This window comes from Dipodascopsis tothii (genome assembly GCF_038497935.1).
Source record: "Dipodascopsis tothii strain CBS 759.85 unplaced genomic scaffold V1510scaffold_11, whole genome shotgun sequence".
In the NCBI taxonomy this organism is placed as follows: Eukaryota; Fungi; Ascomycota; class Lipomycetes; order Lipomycetales; family Lipomycetaceae; genus Neoaidaea; species Neoaidaea tothii.
In genome coordinates, this window is record NW_027117995.1 from 208,857 (window position 1) to 222,404 (window position 13,548).

Genomic DNA, 13,548 nt, shown 5'->3' on the forward strand with positions numbered 1-13,548 from the left:
ACGTGCGGCTATAAGCCGCACGGAGTGCGGCGCTGACGAGACGTCCAAAGGCACCTGCCCGAAGGGCAGCCACCTCGACGGAGTCGCCGCCGGAGGCTAATTGGACTGCGGCTATAAGCCGCACGGAGTGCGGCGCTGACGAGACGTCCAAAGGCACCTGCCCGAAGGGCAGCCACCTCGACGGAGTCGCCGCCGGAGGCTCGTCCAACGGTTATGAGCCGCACGAGCGCGACGCGGCGGCGCGCGGCAACGCGAATCCGGCCGTCGGTCGCGCAGCGCTCGCGGCAGGCCGGCACGCAGCCACAGTACAGAGTAGCTAGTAGCACACCACAAGCTCGTGCAGGCACGACAAGCGGCCGTGCGATAAGAGATAAGTGGAAGCAAAAAAAAAATAATGGTCTCTGGCGGGATCGAACCGCCGATCCTCGCGTGTCACAAGGAGTTGTCTTATTAGCACGATGCCTTAACCAACTGGGCCAAGAGACCAATTTGTTGAAATGGTAGTCCCAGCGCGGCCTATTACGGCACGCGTCGGAGGCTAGTGGAGCGACACGAGCTCGTATGCTGCGCCAGCGCACGCACACTTATCATCCGCTAGCAGTGGTCCCACAGCAGAGGCTGGGTACCACCGGATCACATCCAACTGCCGTGCAGCGGAGCGACCCGCGCTACGGCGCCTACCGATAGCCACCAATGCTGCGCGATAACGGCTGGCCCTAGTCCCCAACAAGTCTGGGCAGCGCACCGGGGGGCCATGATTGGCCGCTGGCCAATACGAGTCACACCGCTGGCCGTCCACTGTGCCGCAGCCGCCCAACGGCCGACCACTGTGGCCGGCGCGGCGGCGCGGCGAGCACGCCAGAGGCACGGGCAGCGGGGCGGGTAACCCGGCGGTCGGTCACAGCCGGCCGCGGGCCGCCCGCCAGATACGACCCGCGCCAAAAGTCACAAGTCACAACCCAAGCTTATCGAGCGTCAGTCCGCTGCCGCTGGCCTGCTAGGTCCCCTGCCCTCACCACCGTAGATTTGCGCTCTGGGCCCGCTTTGCGCCCACGCTTCCCACCCATAATATTTTCCCTTTCGTCAATCTTTTATCTTCTTTTCTCTTTTCTTCATTGCCCCGTCTTTCTGATTCCCTTTTTTTTCGCCCGGAAGAAAAGAACAGGACACGAAAAAAGACACAATGCATCTTCAGTCCGTTGCGTCCATTGCGGCGTCTGTCGCCGCGGCGGTGCTCACGCTCGCGCCGACGGTGTCGGCCGCGGCTCCCCACCCGGCCGCCGTTTTTGCGTTCCCCAAGCCCGAGAAGGCCGGCCACCACGACATCCCCAGCCTGCGTCCGGCTGAGGCCCGCCTGGGCTTTGCCGAGCGTCTGGACGTGTCGCGGTTCCACAAGCTGGGCTACCAGGTAAGTGGCTGGGCCGGCGGTGCTGACAAACAGGGCCAGGACATGAAGGTGCTCGAGCTGGACCACTTCTCGGGCCGTCACAGCGGCCTGTGGAGAGACTCGGAGGAGAACATCGTCGTGATCGTGTCGGGCGTGCGCGACACCAAGGACATCTTCCCCGAGTCGCGCCCGGTGTTCTTCATCTCGGAGACGCCCGACGCCGAGTCGTTCCGCGAGCTCGCCGCCGGCTTCATCCAGGAGGCCCAGCAGCTCTCCGGCGACCTGTCGGCGCGCGCCTACACGAACGAGGCTGAGGGCTTCGTGTCGCTCGTGCCCGACATGGACCTGTGCGTGCCCGCGCACAACCAGATCCTGTCGCGCTCGCAGTGCGTCGTGCCGGCCGCGTCGACCGACGCCGACCTGGTCAAGGACTTTGTCGCCTCGTTCGGCGACGAGTTCGCGTCGCTGTTCGACGTCTCGGTCAAGGCCGACAGCCTCTTCATGGACGAGGCCATCGCCTTCAACTACTTCATCGAGGAGTTCCAGCAGGCCGTGACCGCGAACAACCAGCTCGCCGTCCTCTTCTTCAACTCGCTCAACTCGATGTTCGTCAAGTACGGCGCCGACTCGGTCCAGTACAACGCCGCCCGCGCGCTCTTCGCCAAGCTCCTCCAGAAGCTGACGCTCGAGACCGCCCCGTCGGTGCCCGTCACCGCCGTGCTCCTGCCCGGCGGCAACGCCCCGGCCCCGGCCAAGAAGGCCAAGCGCGCCGCCGGCGAGGCCTTCGGCAACAAGCACGTCTCGCCCTCCATCCCCGTCTCGATCATGGCCGAGTCGGTCTGCTACCAGTCCCAGGACGAGTGCGAGATCTTCACCAACTTCTGCTCGGGCGGCCACGGCCAGTGCATGCAGCTCTACGGCCAGGACGGCTGCTTCTCGTGCTCGTGCATGTCCACCTACGACGAGACCACCCGCCAGCGCACCTACTGGGCCGGCGAGTACTGCCAGAAGATCGACGTCACGACCCCCTTCCAGATCTTCTTCTGGTTCTTGATCGTCTCGCTGCTGTTCCTCGCCTGGACCATCAAGGCCATGATGTCGATTGGCAAGGAGGAGCTCCCGCCCGTCCTGGCCGCCGCCACCATGGTCCAGGCCAAGCAGAACTAAGCAACCGAGCCGACCTGATGGAGCATCGCAAAAAGTACTCCGTCCTGACGCTTTCTAATGTTTGTCTTTTCTTCTTTTTCACTATTTCAATCTAGAGGGTGATGGTTCAATTTACTTATAAAGAAAATATTTTTTGATGAAATTTACAATGCATAATGGGATGTATATATACATATCAAAGGGGCAAGTTGGAGCAGCTGGATGATTAATTTTCAATAGATAGCGAGCTGCATGGAGCTAACGGCGTGCGTCGCGCTGGCATGCCCTGCGAGCCACGCGAGCCGACGAGCCGACGAGCTGTGCAAGAATGTGCCAGGAGCAGCGGCGTGAGCTCAATTTTGGTTCATAATGTCGTAGTAGTCTCGGTTTGTAGTAATGTATTTCGTTTACAGTCTGTGCCTAAACAATGGGTTAGGTGGAGGGCCTGAGTGGCTCGACGGTTGTCTGCGCCTGCAGGTGGCTGTGCTGACGCCTGTGTGGCTGCTGGCGGCTGGGCGGCTTGTCTGTGGCGGCTGTGCGGCTTGTCTGTGGCTGGCGGCTGTGCGGCTTGTCCGGGCCGCCTGGGCGCTGCCAGGACCCGAAATGGTGGCTCGTAGACCGTTAGAACGATAGTCTTGTCCGGCTTCTTGGTCGGTTTTGGCCTCGTTTTGGCCGGCTTCTTGGTCGGTTTGGTGCGTTTTTGGTGCAACACGGTCGATTTCTGCCCAACGCTGGGCCAGTTCGGCCCATTCCTGGCCAGTTCGACCGGTCCCGCACAGCTTGCCGCTTGCGCAAGACCGCCTGCGGTCGAGTGCCGCCTCGCGGGCGAGCGCGGCCCCGGTTCTGGCTCTCCCGCCGTCTGTAGCGGTCTGTAGGCCCTGATCGACCCTCGTCCTCACCACCATCGATCCCAAAAAAAAACGCTAAGTACCGAAAACTCACTCACGAAAATCAACCACAGAATTTTTTCAGGTCGACCCCAGCCCGGCCAGATACTCTCCCCGTCGGCAGGACCGTCGCAGGCAAGTCGCTGAATCGCACCGGACCGGTCCGGTGCCCAGTTCCAGGCACACTACCGGCGGGATCGCCGCGTGGACGCCCGTCAAATCCGATCAAAGCGCAATGCCCGCGATCACAATCCACAGCGCCCGGCCGTCGGACGGCCTGTACTCACAGCGCGGCCACGATGACAGCGACTACGACTCGGACGCCAGCATGGGCTCGGCGGACGACTTCATGACGGCCGACGACCTGGTCGAGACGCAGAAGAAGCGCGCCGGCCAGGGCCACAGCATTTTCACCACCCGGCTGGAGGAGACGGCGGCCGCGGCCAGCACGTCGGTGGCCGGCGCGGCCGGCGTGCACAGCTCGCACGTCATCACGCCCGGCGAGGTCGTGACGAGCGAGAGCACGTGGATGCGCGGCCACGGCACGTACGCGGTCGGCGGCACGACCTACGCCTCGGTTGCCGGCCGGATCTCGCGCGTCAACAAGCTGCTGAGCGTGACGCCGCTGCGCGGACGGTACACGCCCGAGGTCGGCGACCACGTCGTGGGCCGCATCACGGACGTCGGGCAGCGCAGCTGGCGCGTGGACATCGGCGCCAAGCAGGACGCCATTCTGATGCTGGGCTCGATCAACCTGCCCGGCGGCGTGCTGCGGCGCAAGTCCGAGTCGGACGAGCTCAACATGCGCGCGTTCCTCAAGGAGGGCGACCTGCTGAACGTAAGTGGCGCGCAGAGCCAGCTGACCCCAGGCCGAGGTCCAGGCGGTCTTTTCGCACGGCGCCGCGTCGCTGCACACGCGCTCGCTCAGCTACGGCAAGCTGCGCAACGGGTGCTTTGTGGGCGTGCCGCCGTCGCTCGTCCTGCGGTCCAAGTCGCACTCGCACGCGCTCCCGGGCGGCGTCGACATCGTCCTCGGCGTCAACGGCTACATCTGGCTGCGCAAGCACACGCCCGAGGCCCTGCCGTCCGCCGCCGACAACTCGTCCGCCGGGTCGGGCGTCAGCATCACCCGCCTGTCCGAGGAGGCCGGGCTCGAGATCTACAGCGACCGCAACGACGCCGGCGTGGACACGCCGCTGCGCACGCGGATCGCGCGGTACTCCAACTGCATCCGCGCGCTGGCCCACGAGGAGATCGGCATCTCGGTGGCGCGCATCACGAGCGCGTACGAGATCAGCCTCGGCCTGGCCGCGGACGTCGGCGCGCTGGTCGAGAACCACGTCAAGGCCGAGCTGGCCCGGGAGGTGCTCCAGCTCGAGTAGCATGTTGCCGTAGCAATACAGCCGGGTAACCGGGTATATGGCAGTAGATGCCGGCGTGCCGGCGCAGGGTATATGCCCGAGGTGCCGGGTAAGGTGCCGGAGCGCCGGGTAACAGGGTATATGCCCTGGAGTGCCGGGTAACAGGGTATATGCCCCCACGCCGGGACATAGCCGCGGCGGGTCGGGGCAGCCGCCGGCGCGGGTAGGACCCGGCCGCGCTGCGCGGACTCGGTCCAGCCGGTCCGGACACGGCAGGCCGGCGCGCATCCCGTAGCCGCCGGCAACGTCCCCGCGCCCGCGCCGACTTCTCGAACGGGACCCGGATCGACTGCGGGGAAGCGCCGGCTGGCGGTCGCGGCCGCCGCCACGGCGTGTATATAGCCCAGGCTGGATCCGCCAAACGGCCAGCACGCCTCAGCATCGCCGCTCCAGCTCCAGTCTCCAGCTCCACCGCCAGCCAGCCCTCAATTGAACAATGACCGCCGCCAAGAAGACCGTCAAGGTCGGCATCATCGGTGCTGGCCGCATGGCCGTCCGCCACATCGAGACGCTCGAGTCGCTCGCCAAGACCACGCTGGTCGCGGTGTGTACGCCGCTGGCGCACGAGCAGCAGTGGTGCGCCGAGAACGTGCCCGACGCCAAGGTGTACCCCGACGCAATGGACATGATCAAGGACCCGGACGTCGAGGCCGTCTTCATCGTCACGCCCACGACGATGCACTACGAGCAGTTCCTGGCCTGCATCGCCAACGGCAAGCACGTCTTCTGCGAGAAGCCGCTCTCGATCAACCCCGAGCAGTGCTGGGAGATGTACGACGCTGCACTCAAGCACCCCGAGCTGGTTGCCGTGTGCGCGTTCCCCCGTCGCAACGAGGTTCTCTACAACGAGGCCCGCGCCAAGATTGTGGCCGGCGAGATCGGCGAGGTCGTGGCCATTCGCTCGCAGATCCACGACAAGTTCGACCCGTCGCCGTACTTCCTCGTGTACTGCAAGACCTCGGGCGGCATCTTCGTGGACTCGGTCGTGCACTGCATCGACTCGGCGCTGTACCTGCTCGGCAAGGACGTGACGCCCAAGCGCGTCTTCGCCTCGGGCAACTCGAAGGTTATCCCCGAGCTGGGCGAGATGGGCGACGTCGACAACTGCTTCGGCAACGTCGAGTTCACGGACGGCACCGTCATGACCTTCACCGGCTCGCGCACGAACCAGCACGGCCACCACACGTGCACCGAGGTTATCGGCAGCAAGGGCAAGATCTACATCAACCCCTCGCCGCGCCTGCTCAACCTCGACGTGTGCGACGCCACCGGCGTGCACTTTGACGGCGCGCCGGACCACTTCACCATCTTCCGCGGCGCATTCACGCACGAGATCGCCGAGTTTGCCGACCAGATCCTGAACGGCAAGGCCACGTCGTTCAACCTCAAGGACGCGGCCAAGGCTGTGTCGATCGCGTACGCGCTCCAGGACTCGGTGCGCAACGGCGTGACCGTTGAGAAGTTTGTGCTGGCTTAGGATAGCAGCGTCAGATAGCATTCAATATACGTGGTTTTGTGGACGCAGGAGGCGATGGTGCCAAAACGTTTTGCCGCCACGCCTGTCTCGGCTGCGGCGCGCCGGCCGGCAGGGCCAGCCGCGGGCGGGGAAACCCTGCGCCGACGGGCCGGCCGCGCCGCACTCCGTGCGGCGGCAAACACCCCCTGAAAATGCACGTGACAGTCGGAGAAGCCCGTGCTTCCGTCCGGCCGCCGCGGACCGCCACGGCCCCCGGCGTCCTGGCCGGATCCGCACACGTGTGCTGCGGGCAGACGTTCGACTAGACCGCGAACACAGCACGGACCGAACGTGCAGGGCTGACTCGCACGCGGTGGCGACTCATCGCGTGCGAGTAGCCTGGGCCAAGCGAGAGTACCAAAGCTAGATAGGCCCACGCGGCCGAGTCCAGCGATTGCTGTGGCAGATCCTCTTAGGCCCAGACTATCGCCCGTAAATTGCTCAGCGGCTACCGGCGGCCGGCCTCGGTTGCCTGCTTACGAATCGATAGCAGCAGATAGAGAGCTTAGATCGGGCCCTCGCGGTGGCAGTAGCGGCGGCCGCCGGCCGCCGCGGCGGCCGGCTAGGCGGCCGAGCCGAGCACCCTAGCTTCCCGTCAGATCCGAGCAACAAACGGTGGCACGGAGGCGTAGCGTGGCGGCGGCTACCCCGCGGCCGGCCGGCCGCGGACGTGGCGCCCGGCGCAAGCCGGTGCTACTGCAGGGCCGTGGCGGCGGCGGCGCGGGAGATCTACGCGTGGCTGCAGCAGCGCGGAACAGGCGGAAGCCGCCGCGCGGCGGCCCGGGCGAGGCGGCTGTGGTCCGGGCGACAGGCGCGAGGACGTGCGCGCGCCGCAGGGCGAGCGGCGCGGAGTCGCATCCGGGTAACAGTCCGGCGATGTCCGCGACCACCCCAACCGCTCGGCTGCGCCTAGGCGGTCCGAATGCTAGACCGAGAGGGGCCCGTCCCAATCCGGTCAGCCTTCGAACGCCGACGTCGGCGCCGCGCGTGTCCATGCCAATCCTCGAGACAGAGTTGCAACGCTATCGATAGAGTCTGGCGAACCGGCTGATAGACTGGGACCTCGGGGCGGGATACGATAGGCATGCAGCCGCTGGCCGCGGCCGCATGCCACGTCCCAAGCCCTGGGGCACAGATGTGCCAGATAAGGACCGCCACAGGCAGCGTCTTGATTGCACGGGGCTGCAAGCGGCTGTGGCTGAACCGGTGCCTTGGTTGCGAGGAACGGTACCGCAACTGTCCTGAGTAAGCTGCGACACACGCGGGGCCAGGCAAAAAGTTTGCGGGCACACGGTACTGCTACGATAGCTGCAGTGCTATGCTAGGGACGTGCGCGGTATATAATTTAGCCCGATCAGATTTAGCTCCAGATAGAGTTCGACAGCTTGCGGACTACGCGGTTGTCGACCACGCGGTCTTCGCGAAAGCGGGCGGTGCCGGGTGAACACGGGCACGGCCATGTATCGCGCCAAGGACGTCGATACGGGTCGGGAGGTTGCCCGTACGAGCGCCGACGGTCGTACGACTCCAAGAGGATACGCTGGAGCGCCGCAGACGGCGCTGGCCGGATCTACGGCGGTGGCTGATGTACATCGGCATCGCCCGTTGCGGCGCATGAAAATAGCCATGCAGCTGCCAGTTCGAGTTCAGCGTCGGCGAACTACGGCGGAGGACGGAAGGCGCCGCGGTGGCTTGGTCACCTGTGACGCTTCGCGATGCCGGGGATCTGCTGAGTACTGGCGGGTACCGTGGCGTTTAGATGGGTACGATGGCTTTTGTTAGTGAGGCGCTGGCATCCAGATAGGCGTAGCGCAGGTTTTGCCCGAGTGGCGCGGGTGGCTCGTGTGCGGCTGGAGCCGGATCCAGCACGCCGGTAGAGGCGGTGCGCGTGGCAGTGGTGTGGCGCGAACAGCACAACGCTACGCCCAGATAGCCGACGTGCTGATATGACTCTCAGGGCCCAGTTTCTGGCCCTCCCGGGCCTGTTTGCGCGTCCAGCACAACCTTTCGGAGATGTCCACGGCCAGCGAGCATTTGCCCGCTAGCCCCGACCATTAATGCCTCGAGCTCCCTAAATGCGCCACCTACATCGCTTTCTGGGGGGGGTGGCAGGAGCCACTAAAAACGCCACACTCTGTGCCGTCCTAGAAAGTATAACCGCGGACGCGCACGGACGCGGGCGGTCTCCGACGCCGCCCAGCCGCCGCCGTACACGGGCGTCTGCCGGCGGCTCGATCTGGCGGCGGCCCCTTAGCGTAGAGCCGGCCACAGCCACGGCCGTATGCGGCGTTGGCCACCGCGGCTGTCGCCCGATCTGATACCGGCCTGGAGCGCCCGGCTTTGTCAATGGCGCACGCGAGCGGTTCTACGGCAGGACGGCCTGTCGGCTAGCACAGACAGCCGCTGCCGTCGCGCCCACGGCCGGCCGCCGGCCACCCCGCCGCAGACGCGGCCAGGCCCGTTGCGGGCACGGTTGCGCGAAACGCCACAGAGGCGCTGCGCGGCCTGCCCCGCGGCCGCGGTCCGCAGCCGCGGCCCGGCGCCACCCAATGATCGGCGCAGGCCGGTCCAGCGGCACCGCTGCCCTCCGGAGCAGGGCGGGCTCGCCCAGCTGACCTGCCGGCTGGCTGCTATCGGCCGCGCGAGGTCCGTCTGCGCACCAGCCGCGACGGCGGGCGAAACTCTAATTAGGCTCTGGGCACTGCAGATACCAGCTGCAATCTACTCGCTAGCGCGGTACGGCGCTCTGTACTGCTGTATACCGTCCGCGGACTTCGCCCGTGTGGCGTCGGCTTGACGCGCGCGACGCCGACACCGGCTCAGACCAGGTCCAGAGCAGCTGCAGCTGCGGCGAATGCCGCGCCGCTCGCTGCGCGCGGCCGCGGTGTGACCGCACCGGCCTGCGTCCGCTCGCGAGTCTAGCCGTCGCGCGTATACCGGCACTCGGCAGCGGGCAGCCGACCAATGGCATCTGACAGCATTTGATACCGTACTAGCCCCTCTGGGAACACCTAGGGCGCGCCCGCAGCAAGCTCCTTCCATCTGACCGGTTGCGCTGGGAGCTCCCTGCCCGCTTTCGGCAAGCCTTAGTCCCCGTAACCGTATGTACATGTACGTTTGTCTCACCAGACCACCGCCGCACGCCGAGACCTTAGCCCTGTCGGCCGTCTGCAGGACGGGCCGAAGCTCTCGCGGTCGGCCGCTAGTCGAGTTCTGCCACTATCGCCAAACTCAGTTTGTGAAAAATTTTTCCTAGTTCGCGTCTATATCGATATCGGGAGATAGCAGACCGTACCACACTAGTGCTCCGGTACTGGCACGGTACCCCATTGGGACGCTAGTCAGTTGGTCTGTACCCTGCAAGCTTCCACCACTCCATCTCTCAGTTCGCTGCGTTTTTTTCACCGCCGTCAGATAAGTTGCTCATGCCTCGCCGGGCACATATATAGCTGGCCAGAACCCCCGGTTGGTCTTCATTCTCATCTCCTCTTCCCTCGCCGGCAGTGTCTTCGCAGGCCAGATCTCAAGAGTCCCTCCACAGCGTCCGCGATCAGACTACTACCACAATGACCATCCTCGAGACCGGCTCGGAGCACACCGCCGTTGACCTCGCGCACCCGGCGCAGAAGCAGTCCCTGATGGTCCGCTTCCGCAAGCGCTTCGCGAGCAAGGACGGCTGGTTCGGCGACTACGACTACGCCTACCTGTTCATGCCGCGCCTGCCCTTCCTGAACCGCAACAAGCAGAGCGGCCCGTTCTTCGGCCTGAACGACACCATGCCCATCATGCTGGCCATCATCCTCGGCTTCCAGCACTCGCTCTCCATGCTGGCGGGCGTCGTGTCGCCGCCGCTGATTCTGGCGGGCGCCGCCGGCGTCAACCTCGAGACCCGCGAGCAGCAGTACCTGGTCTCGGCCTCGCTCATCTGCTGCGGCCTGCTCTCGGCCGTGCAGATCACCCGGTTCCACTTCTACAAGACCAAGTACTTCCTCGGCACGGGCATGCTCTCGGTCGTCGGCACCTCGTTCGCCACGATCCCGCTCGCCACCGGCGCCTTTGCGCAGATGTACGAGAACGGCATGTGCCCGCTGGCCGACGACGGCTCGAAGCTGCCGTGCCCCGACGGATACGGCGCACTGATCGGCACGTCGTGCGTCTGCGCCCTGCTCGAGATCCTGCTGTCGTTCACGCCGCCGCGCATCCTCCAGAAGGTCTTCCCGCCGATCGTCACCGGCCCGACCGTCACCCTCATCGGCGTCCACCTGATCGAGTCGGCCTTCCAGGACTGGGCCGGCGGCTCGGGCTCGTGCCAGTCGCGCCCGACCGACTCGTTCTACAGCCTGTGCCCGAACATCGACGCGCCGCACCCGCTCGCCTGGGGCTCGGCCCAGTTCCTCGGCCTCGGCTTCTCGGTCTTCATCACCATCATCATCTGCGAGAAGTGGGGCTCGCCCATCATGCAGTCGTGCGCTGTCGTCGTCGGCCTGCTCGTCGGCTGCATCATCGCCGGCGCCTGCGGCTACTTTGACGCGACGGGCATCGAGATCGCCCCGGCCGTGACCTTCATCTGGACGACGACGTTCAAGCTCCAGGTCTACGGCCCAATCGTGCTGCCGATGCTAGCCATCTACCTCATCGTCATGATGGAGGCCATCGGCGACATCACCGCCACCTCGGACGTCTCGCGCCTGGAGGTCGAGGGCCGCGAGTACGAGTCGCGCATCCAGGGCGGTGTCCTGGCCGACGGCCTCAACGGTCTCCTGGCCGGCCTGATGACCATGACGCCCATGTCGACGTTCGCCCAGAACAACGGCGTCATCTCGCTGACCAAGTGCGCCAACCGCACCGTCGGCTACTTCTGCTGCGCGTTCCTGCTCATCATGGGCATCTTCTCCAAGTTCGCCGCGGCCCTCGTCGCCATCCCCTCGTCTGTCCTCGGCGGCATGACCACCTTCCTCTTCTGCTCGGTCGCCGTGTCGGGCATCCGCATCATCGCCACCATCCCCTTCACCCGCCGCAACCGCTTCATCCTGACCGCGTCGCTGTCGATCGGCCTGGGCTCGATCCTCCAGGACGACTGGTTCTCGTACGTGTTCACGTACTCGGGCGACAACCACGCGCTCAAGGGCTTCCTCGACGCGATCGTGCTCATCATGGAGACCGGCTTCGCCGTCACGGCGTTCCTGGCGCTCGTGCTCAACCTGTTCATCAAGGAGGAGGTCGAGCAGCAGGCTGCCGAGGCCGTCGAGATCGAGGGCCTGACGTCGGTGTCGAACTCGTCGGACGAGATCGAGATGGACACGATCGTGCCCAACGCCGACATCGCCAAGGACTCGAAGGAGATCAAGGCCTAGGTGCCTGCTGGACAGCGGGCATTAAAAAGTAATTAATGCATTCACGTTTCGCGATTTTGGTTGGGAGAGTCATCGACTGCAACGACAGGTAGAGGGTCTAATATAATCTAATTGTTCTACACACTCGGGGCCTCGGCCAGCTTGCGCGCGTACATGACGCTGCGGTCGTAGTACAGGTTCGGGTGCGTGATGGCCTCGCCGTCGTCGGCGGCGCCGGCGCCGGGCGCGCGGGCGGGGTGCGTGGCCTCGAAGACGCGGGTGCAGGCGACGTGGAAGTGCTTCTTGTCGACGTCGTCCTTGATGGCGCGCAGCGTGGGCGCGTCCGCGACGCCGATCTCGTCGAGCGCGGCCGAGAGCTTGTCCCAGGCCGCGTGCCGGAAGGGGCAGCCGTGGTGGTCCTTGGGGCCGGGCGCGGCCTTCTCGGCGATGATGTTCTGGCACGAGTACGGCCGGTAGTTGTGGTGGCTGCCCTCGAGGCCGTAGCTGTGCCGGACGTAGTACCGGTACTCCTTGTTGAACTTGTCGTCGGTCATGACCGAGAACGAGCGGCGCCAGAACTGGAGCGCCTCGTCGACCGAGAGGCCGATGCCCTTGAGGAAGAGCCCGTACTGGAGCCGGCCAAAGTGCTGCATGTGGTGCTCGCGGTCGAGCGCGCTCTGGAGCGTGCGCATGCAGAGCGGGAAGTGCTGCTGGAGCTTGGGCACGTCGTCGGCCCGGACGGCGTCGGGCCGGGCCTCGCCGGCGCCGAGCAGGCTGCCGGCGACGTACTCGGGCGCGACGAAGCCCTTGGAGACGTGGTTGAGGATCGGCACCAGCCGGTCGTCCTCGTCGAGCCGGGGCAGCGCGCGCGCCGTCAGCTCGAGCCCGCGCATCAGCCGCGACTCGAACTCGGACATGACCACCATCAGCTGCTGCGCGGACGCGATGTACGCCTTGCCGCCGCGCAGGAACACCGACCGCGCCTCGATCAGGTCCGGCACGCGCTCAAAGTCGACCTTGAAGTACGAGTCGCCGGCGTCCGCGCCAAACGCGGCCGTGGCCGCGAGCTGCTCGGCCACGGCCGCGCGCTCCTCGTCGCCGACGGGCTCCCAGTCCAGGTTCAGGCTGGCCACGAACGCCTGCTTCTCCTGCGAGTCCGCCAGCTGGAACCGCAGCCGGAACAGCACCGACTCGGCCCGCACGAACCGCCGCCGGAGCTCCTCTGACCGGCAGAACGCGAGCCGCAGGATGAAGTGCGAGTAGTGGTCCTTTTTGCGCTCTGCGTCCAGCTGCGAGCTGCCCTTGGACGCGCGCGCGAAGTTCGACGACAGCGGCAGGTACTTGTCCAGCACGGGCTTGACCACCTGCTCCAGCGTCTTGCCGACCTTGTTGCGGAAGAGGCAGACCTCGATCTCGCCCAGGACGCGCAGCCGGTCCAGCGCCCATTCCTCGAACTGGTCGAGCGTGATTTCGCTGAGCGGCGGGATTCCGTAGAGGTTCAGCCGGCTGGGGTAGTCCTGCTCCTTGGAGACCTCGAAGCTGGAGGCCGTGCTCCGCCGCTCGACGATGCGTCTCTTGGGTTTCCTGAACATGTGTGCGGAGAGGCGGGGGGCGGAGAGGCGAGGGCGCGGAGAGGGCGCGGAGAGGGCGCGGAGGACGTGTATCAAGCGCGAGCGCGGCGCGTTTTACCCGGCGGGTGCGAGCACGTCATGGTGTGCACGTGACTGTGCACGTGACTATACACGTACTAAATTCACGTGACAAACTCACGTGACATCGGCTACACGCTCACGTGGTTTTCACGTGACATGCCCTCACGTGACACACACCGAGCCTTCGCTGCTCGCCGATCTGCTCG

General features: G+C 65.6%; 5 protein-coding genes and 1 non-coding gene across 6 annotated transcripts; 4 read left to right on the plus strand and 2 right to left on the minus strand.

Moving 5' to 3' along the window:
• Positions 1 to 395: 395 nt before the first annotated feature.
• Positions 396 to 486, minus strand: V1510DRAFT_t107. The gene has a single exon. It is a non-coding gene; the product is annotated as a tRNA-Ile (tRNA).
• A 581-nt stretch (positions 487 to 1,067) lies between these two features.
• V1510DRAFT_415371 (uncharacterized protein) lies at positions 1,068 to 2,958 on the plus strand. Its single transcript, XM_066933582.1, has one exon. It carries the CDS (start codon positions 1,184 to 1,186, stop codon positions 2,552 to 2,554), a length of 1,371 nt encoding a protein of 456 aa, XP_066789542.1. The 5' UTR covers positions 1,068 to 1,183; the 3' UTR covers positions 2,555 to 2,958.
• An 811-nt stretch (positions 2,959 to 3,769) lies between these two features.
• Positions 3,770 to 4,802, plus strand: V1510DRAFT_363957 (uncharacterized protein; the record flags this gene model as incomplete). Its single annotated transcript, XM_066931166.1, has 2 exons — positions 3,770 to 4,258; positions 4,290 to 4,802. 2 exons carry the CDS (start codon positions 3,770 to 3,772, stop codon positions 4,800 to 4,802), a joined length of 1,002 nt encoding a protein of 333 aa, XP_066789543.1.
• A 201-nt stretch (positions 4,803 to 5,003) lies between these two features.
• Positions 5,004 to 6,361, plus strand: V1510DRAFT_415377 (uncharacterized protein). Its single transcript, XM_066933583.1, has one exon. The coding sequence runs from the start codon at positions 5,278 to 5,280 to the stop codon at positions 6,316 to 6,318; it is 1,041 nt and encodes a 346-aa protein (XP_066789544.1). The 5' UTR covers positions 5,004 to 5,277; the 3' UTR covers positions 6,319 to 6,361.
• Positions 6,362 to 9,751: 3,390 nt separating this feature from the next.
• On the plus strand, positions 9,752 to 11,834 carry V1510DRAFT_415380 (permease family-domain-containing protein). Its single transcript, XM_066933584.1, has one exon. It carries the CDS (start codon positions 9,924 to 9,926, stop codon positions 11,709 to 11,711), a length of 1,788 nt encoding a protein of 595 aa, XP_066789545.1. The 5' UTR covers positions 9,752 to 9,923; the 3' UTR covers positions 11,712 to 11,834.
• Positions 11,740 to 13,352, minus strand: V1510DRAFT_415381 (eukaryotic and archaeal DNA primase, large subunit-domain-containing protein). Its single transcript, XM_066933585.1, has one exon. The coding sequence runs from the start codon at positions 13,280 to 13,282 to the stop codon at positions 11,828 to 11,830; it is 1,455 nt and encodes a 484-aa protein (XP_066789546.1). The 5' UTR covers positions 13,283 to 13,352; the 3' UTR covers positions 11,740 to 11,827.
• Between the last annotated feature and the right edge of the window lie 196 nt (positions 13,353 to 13,548).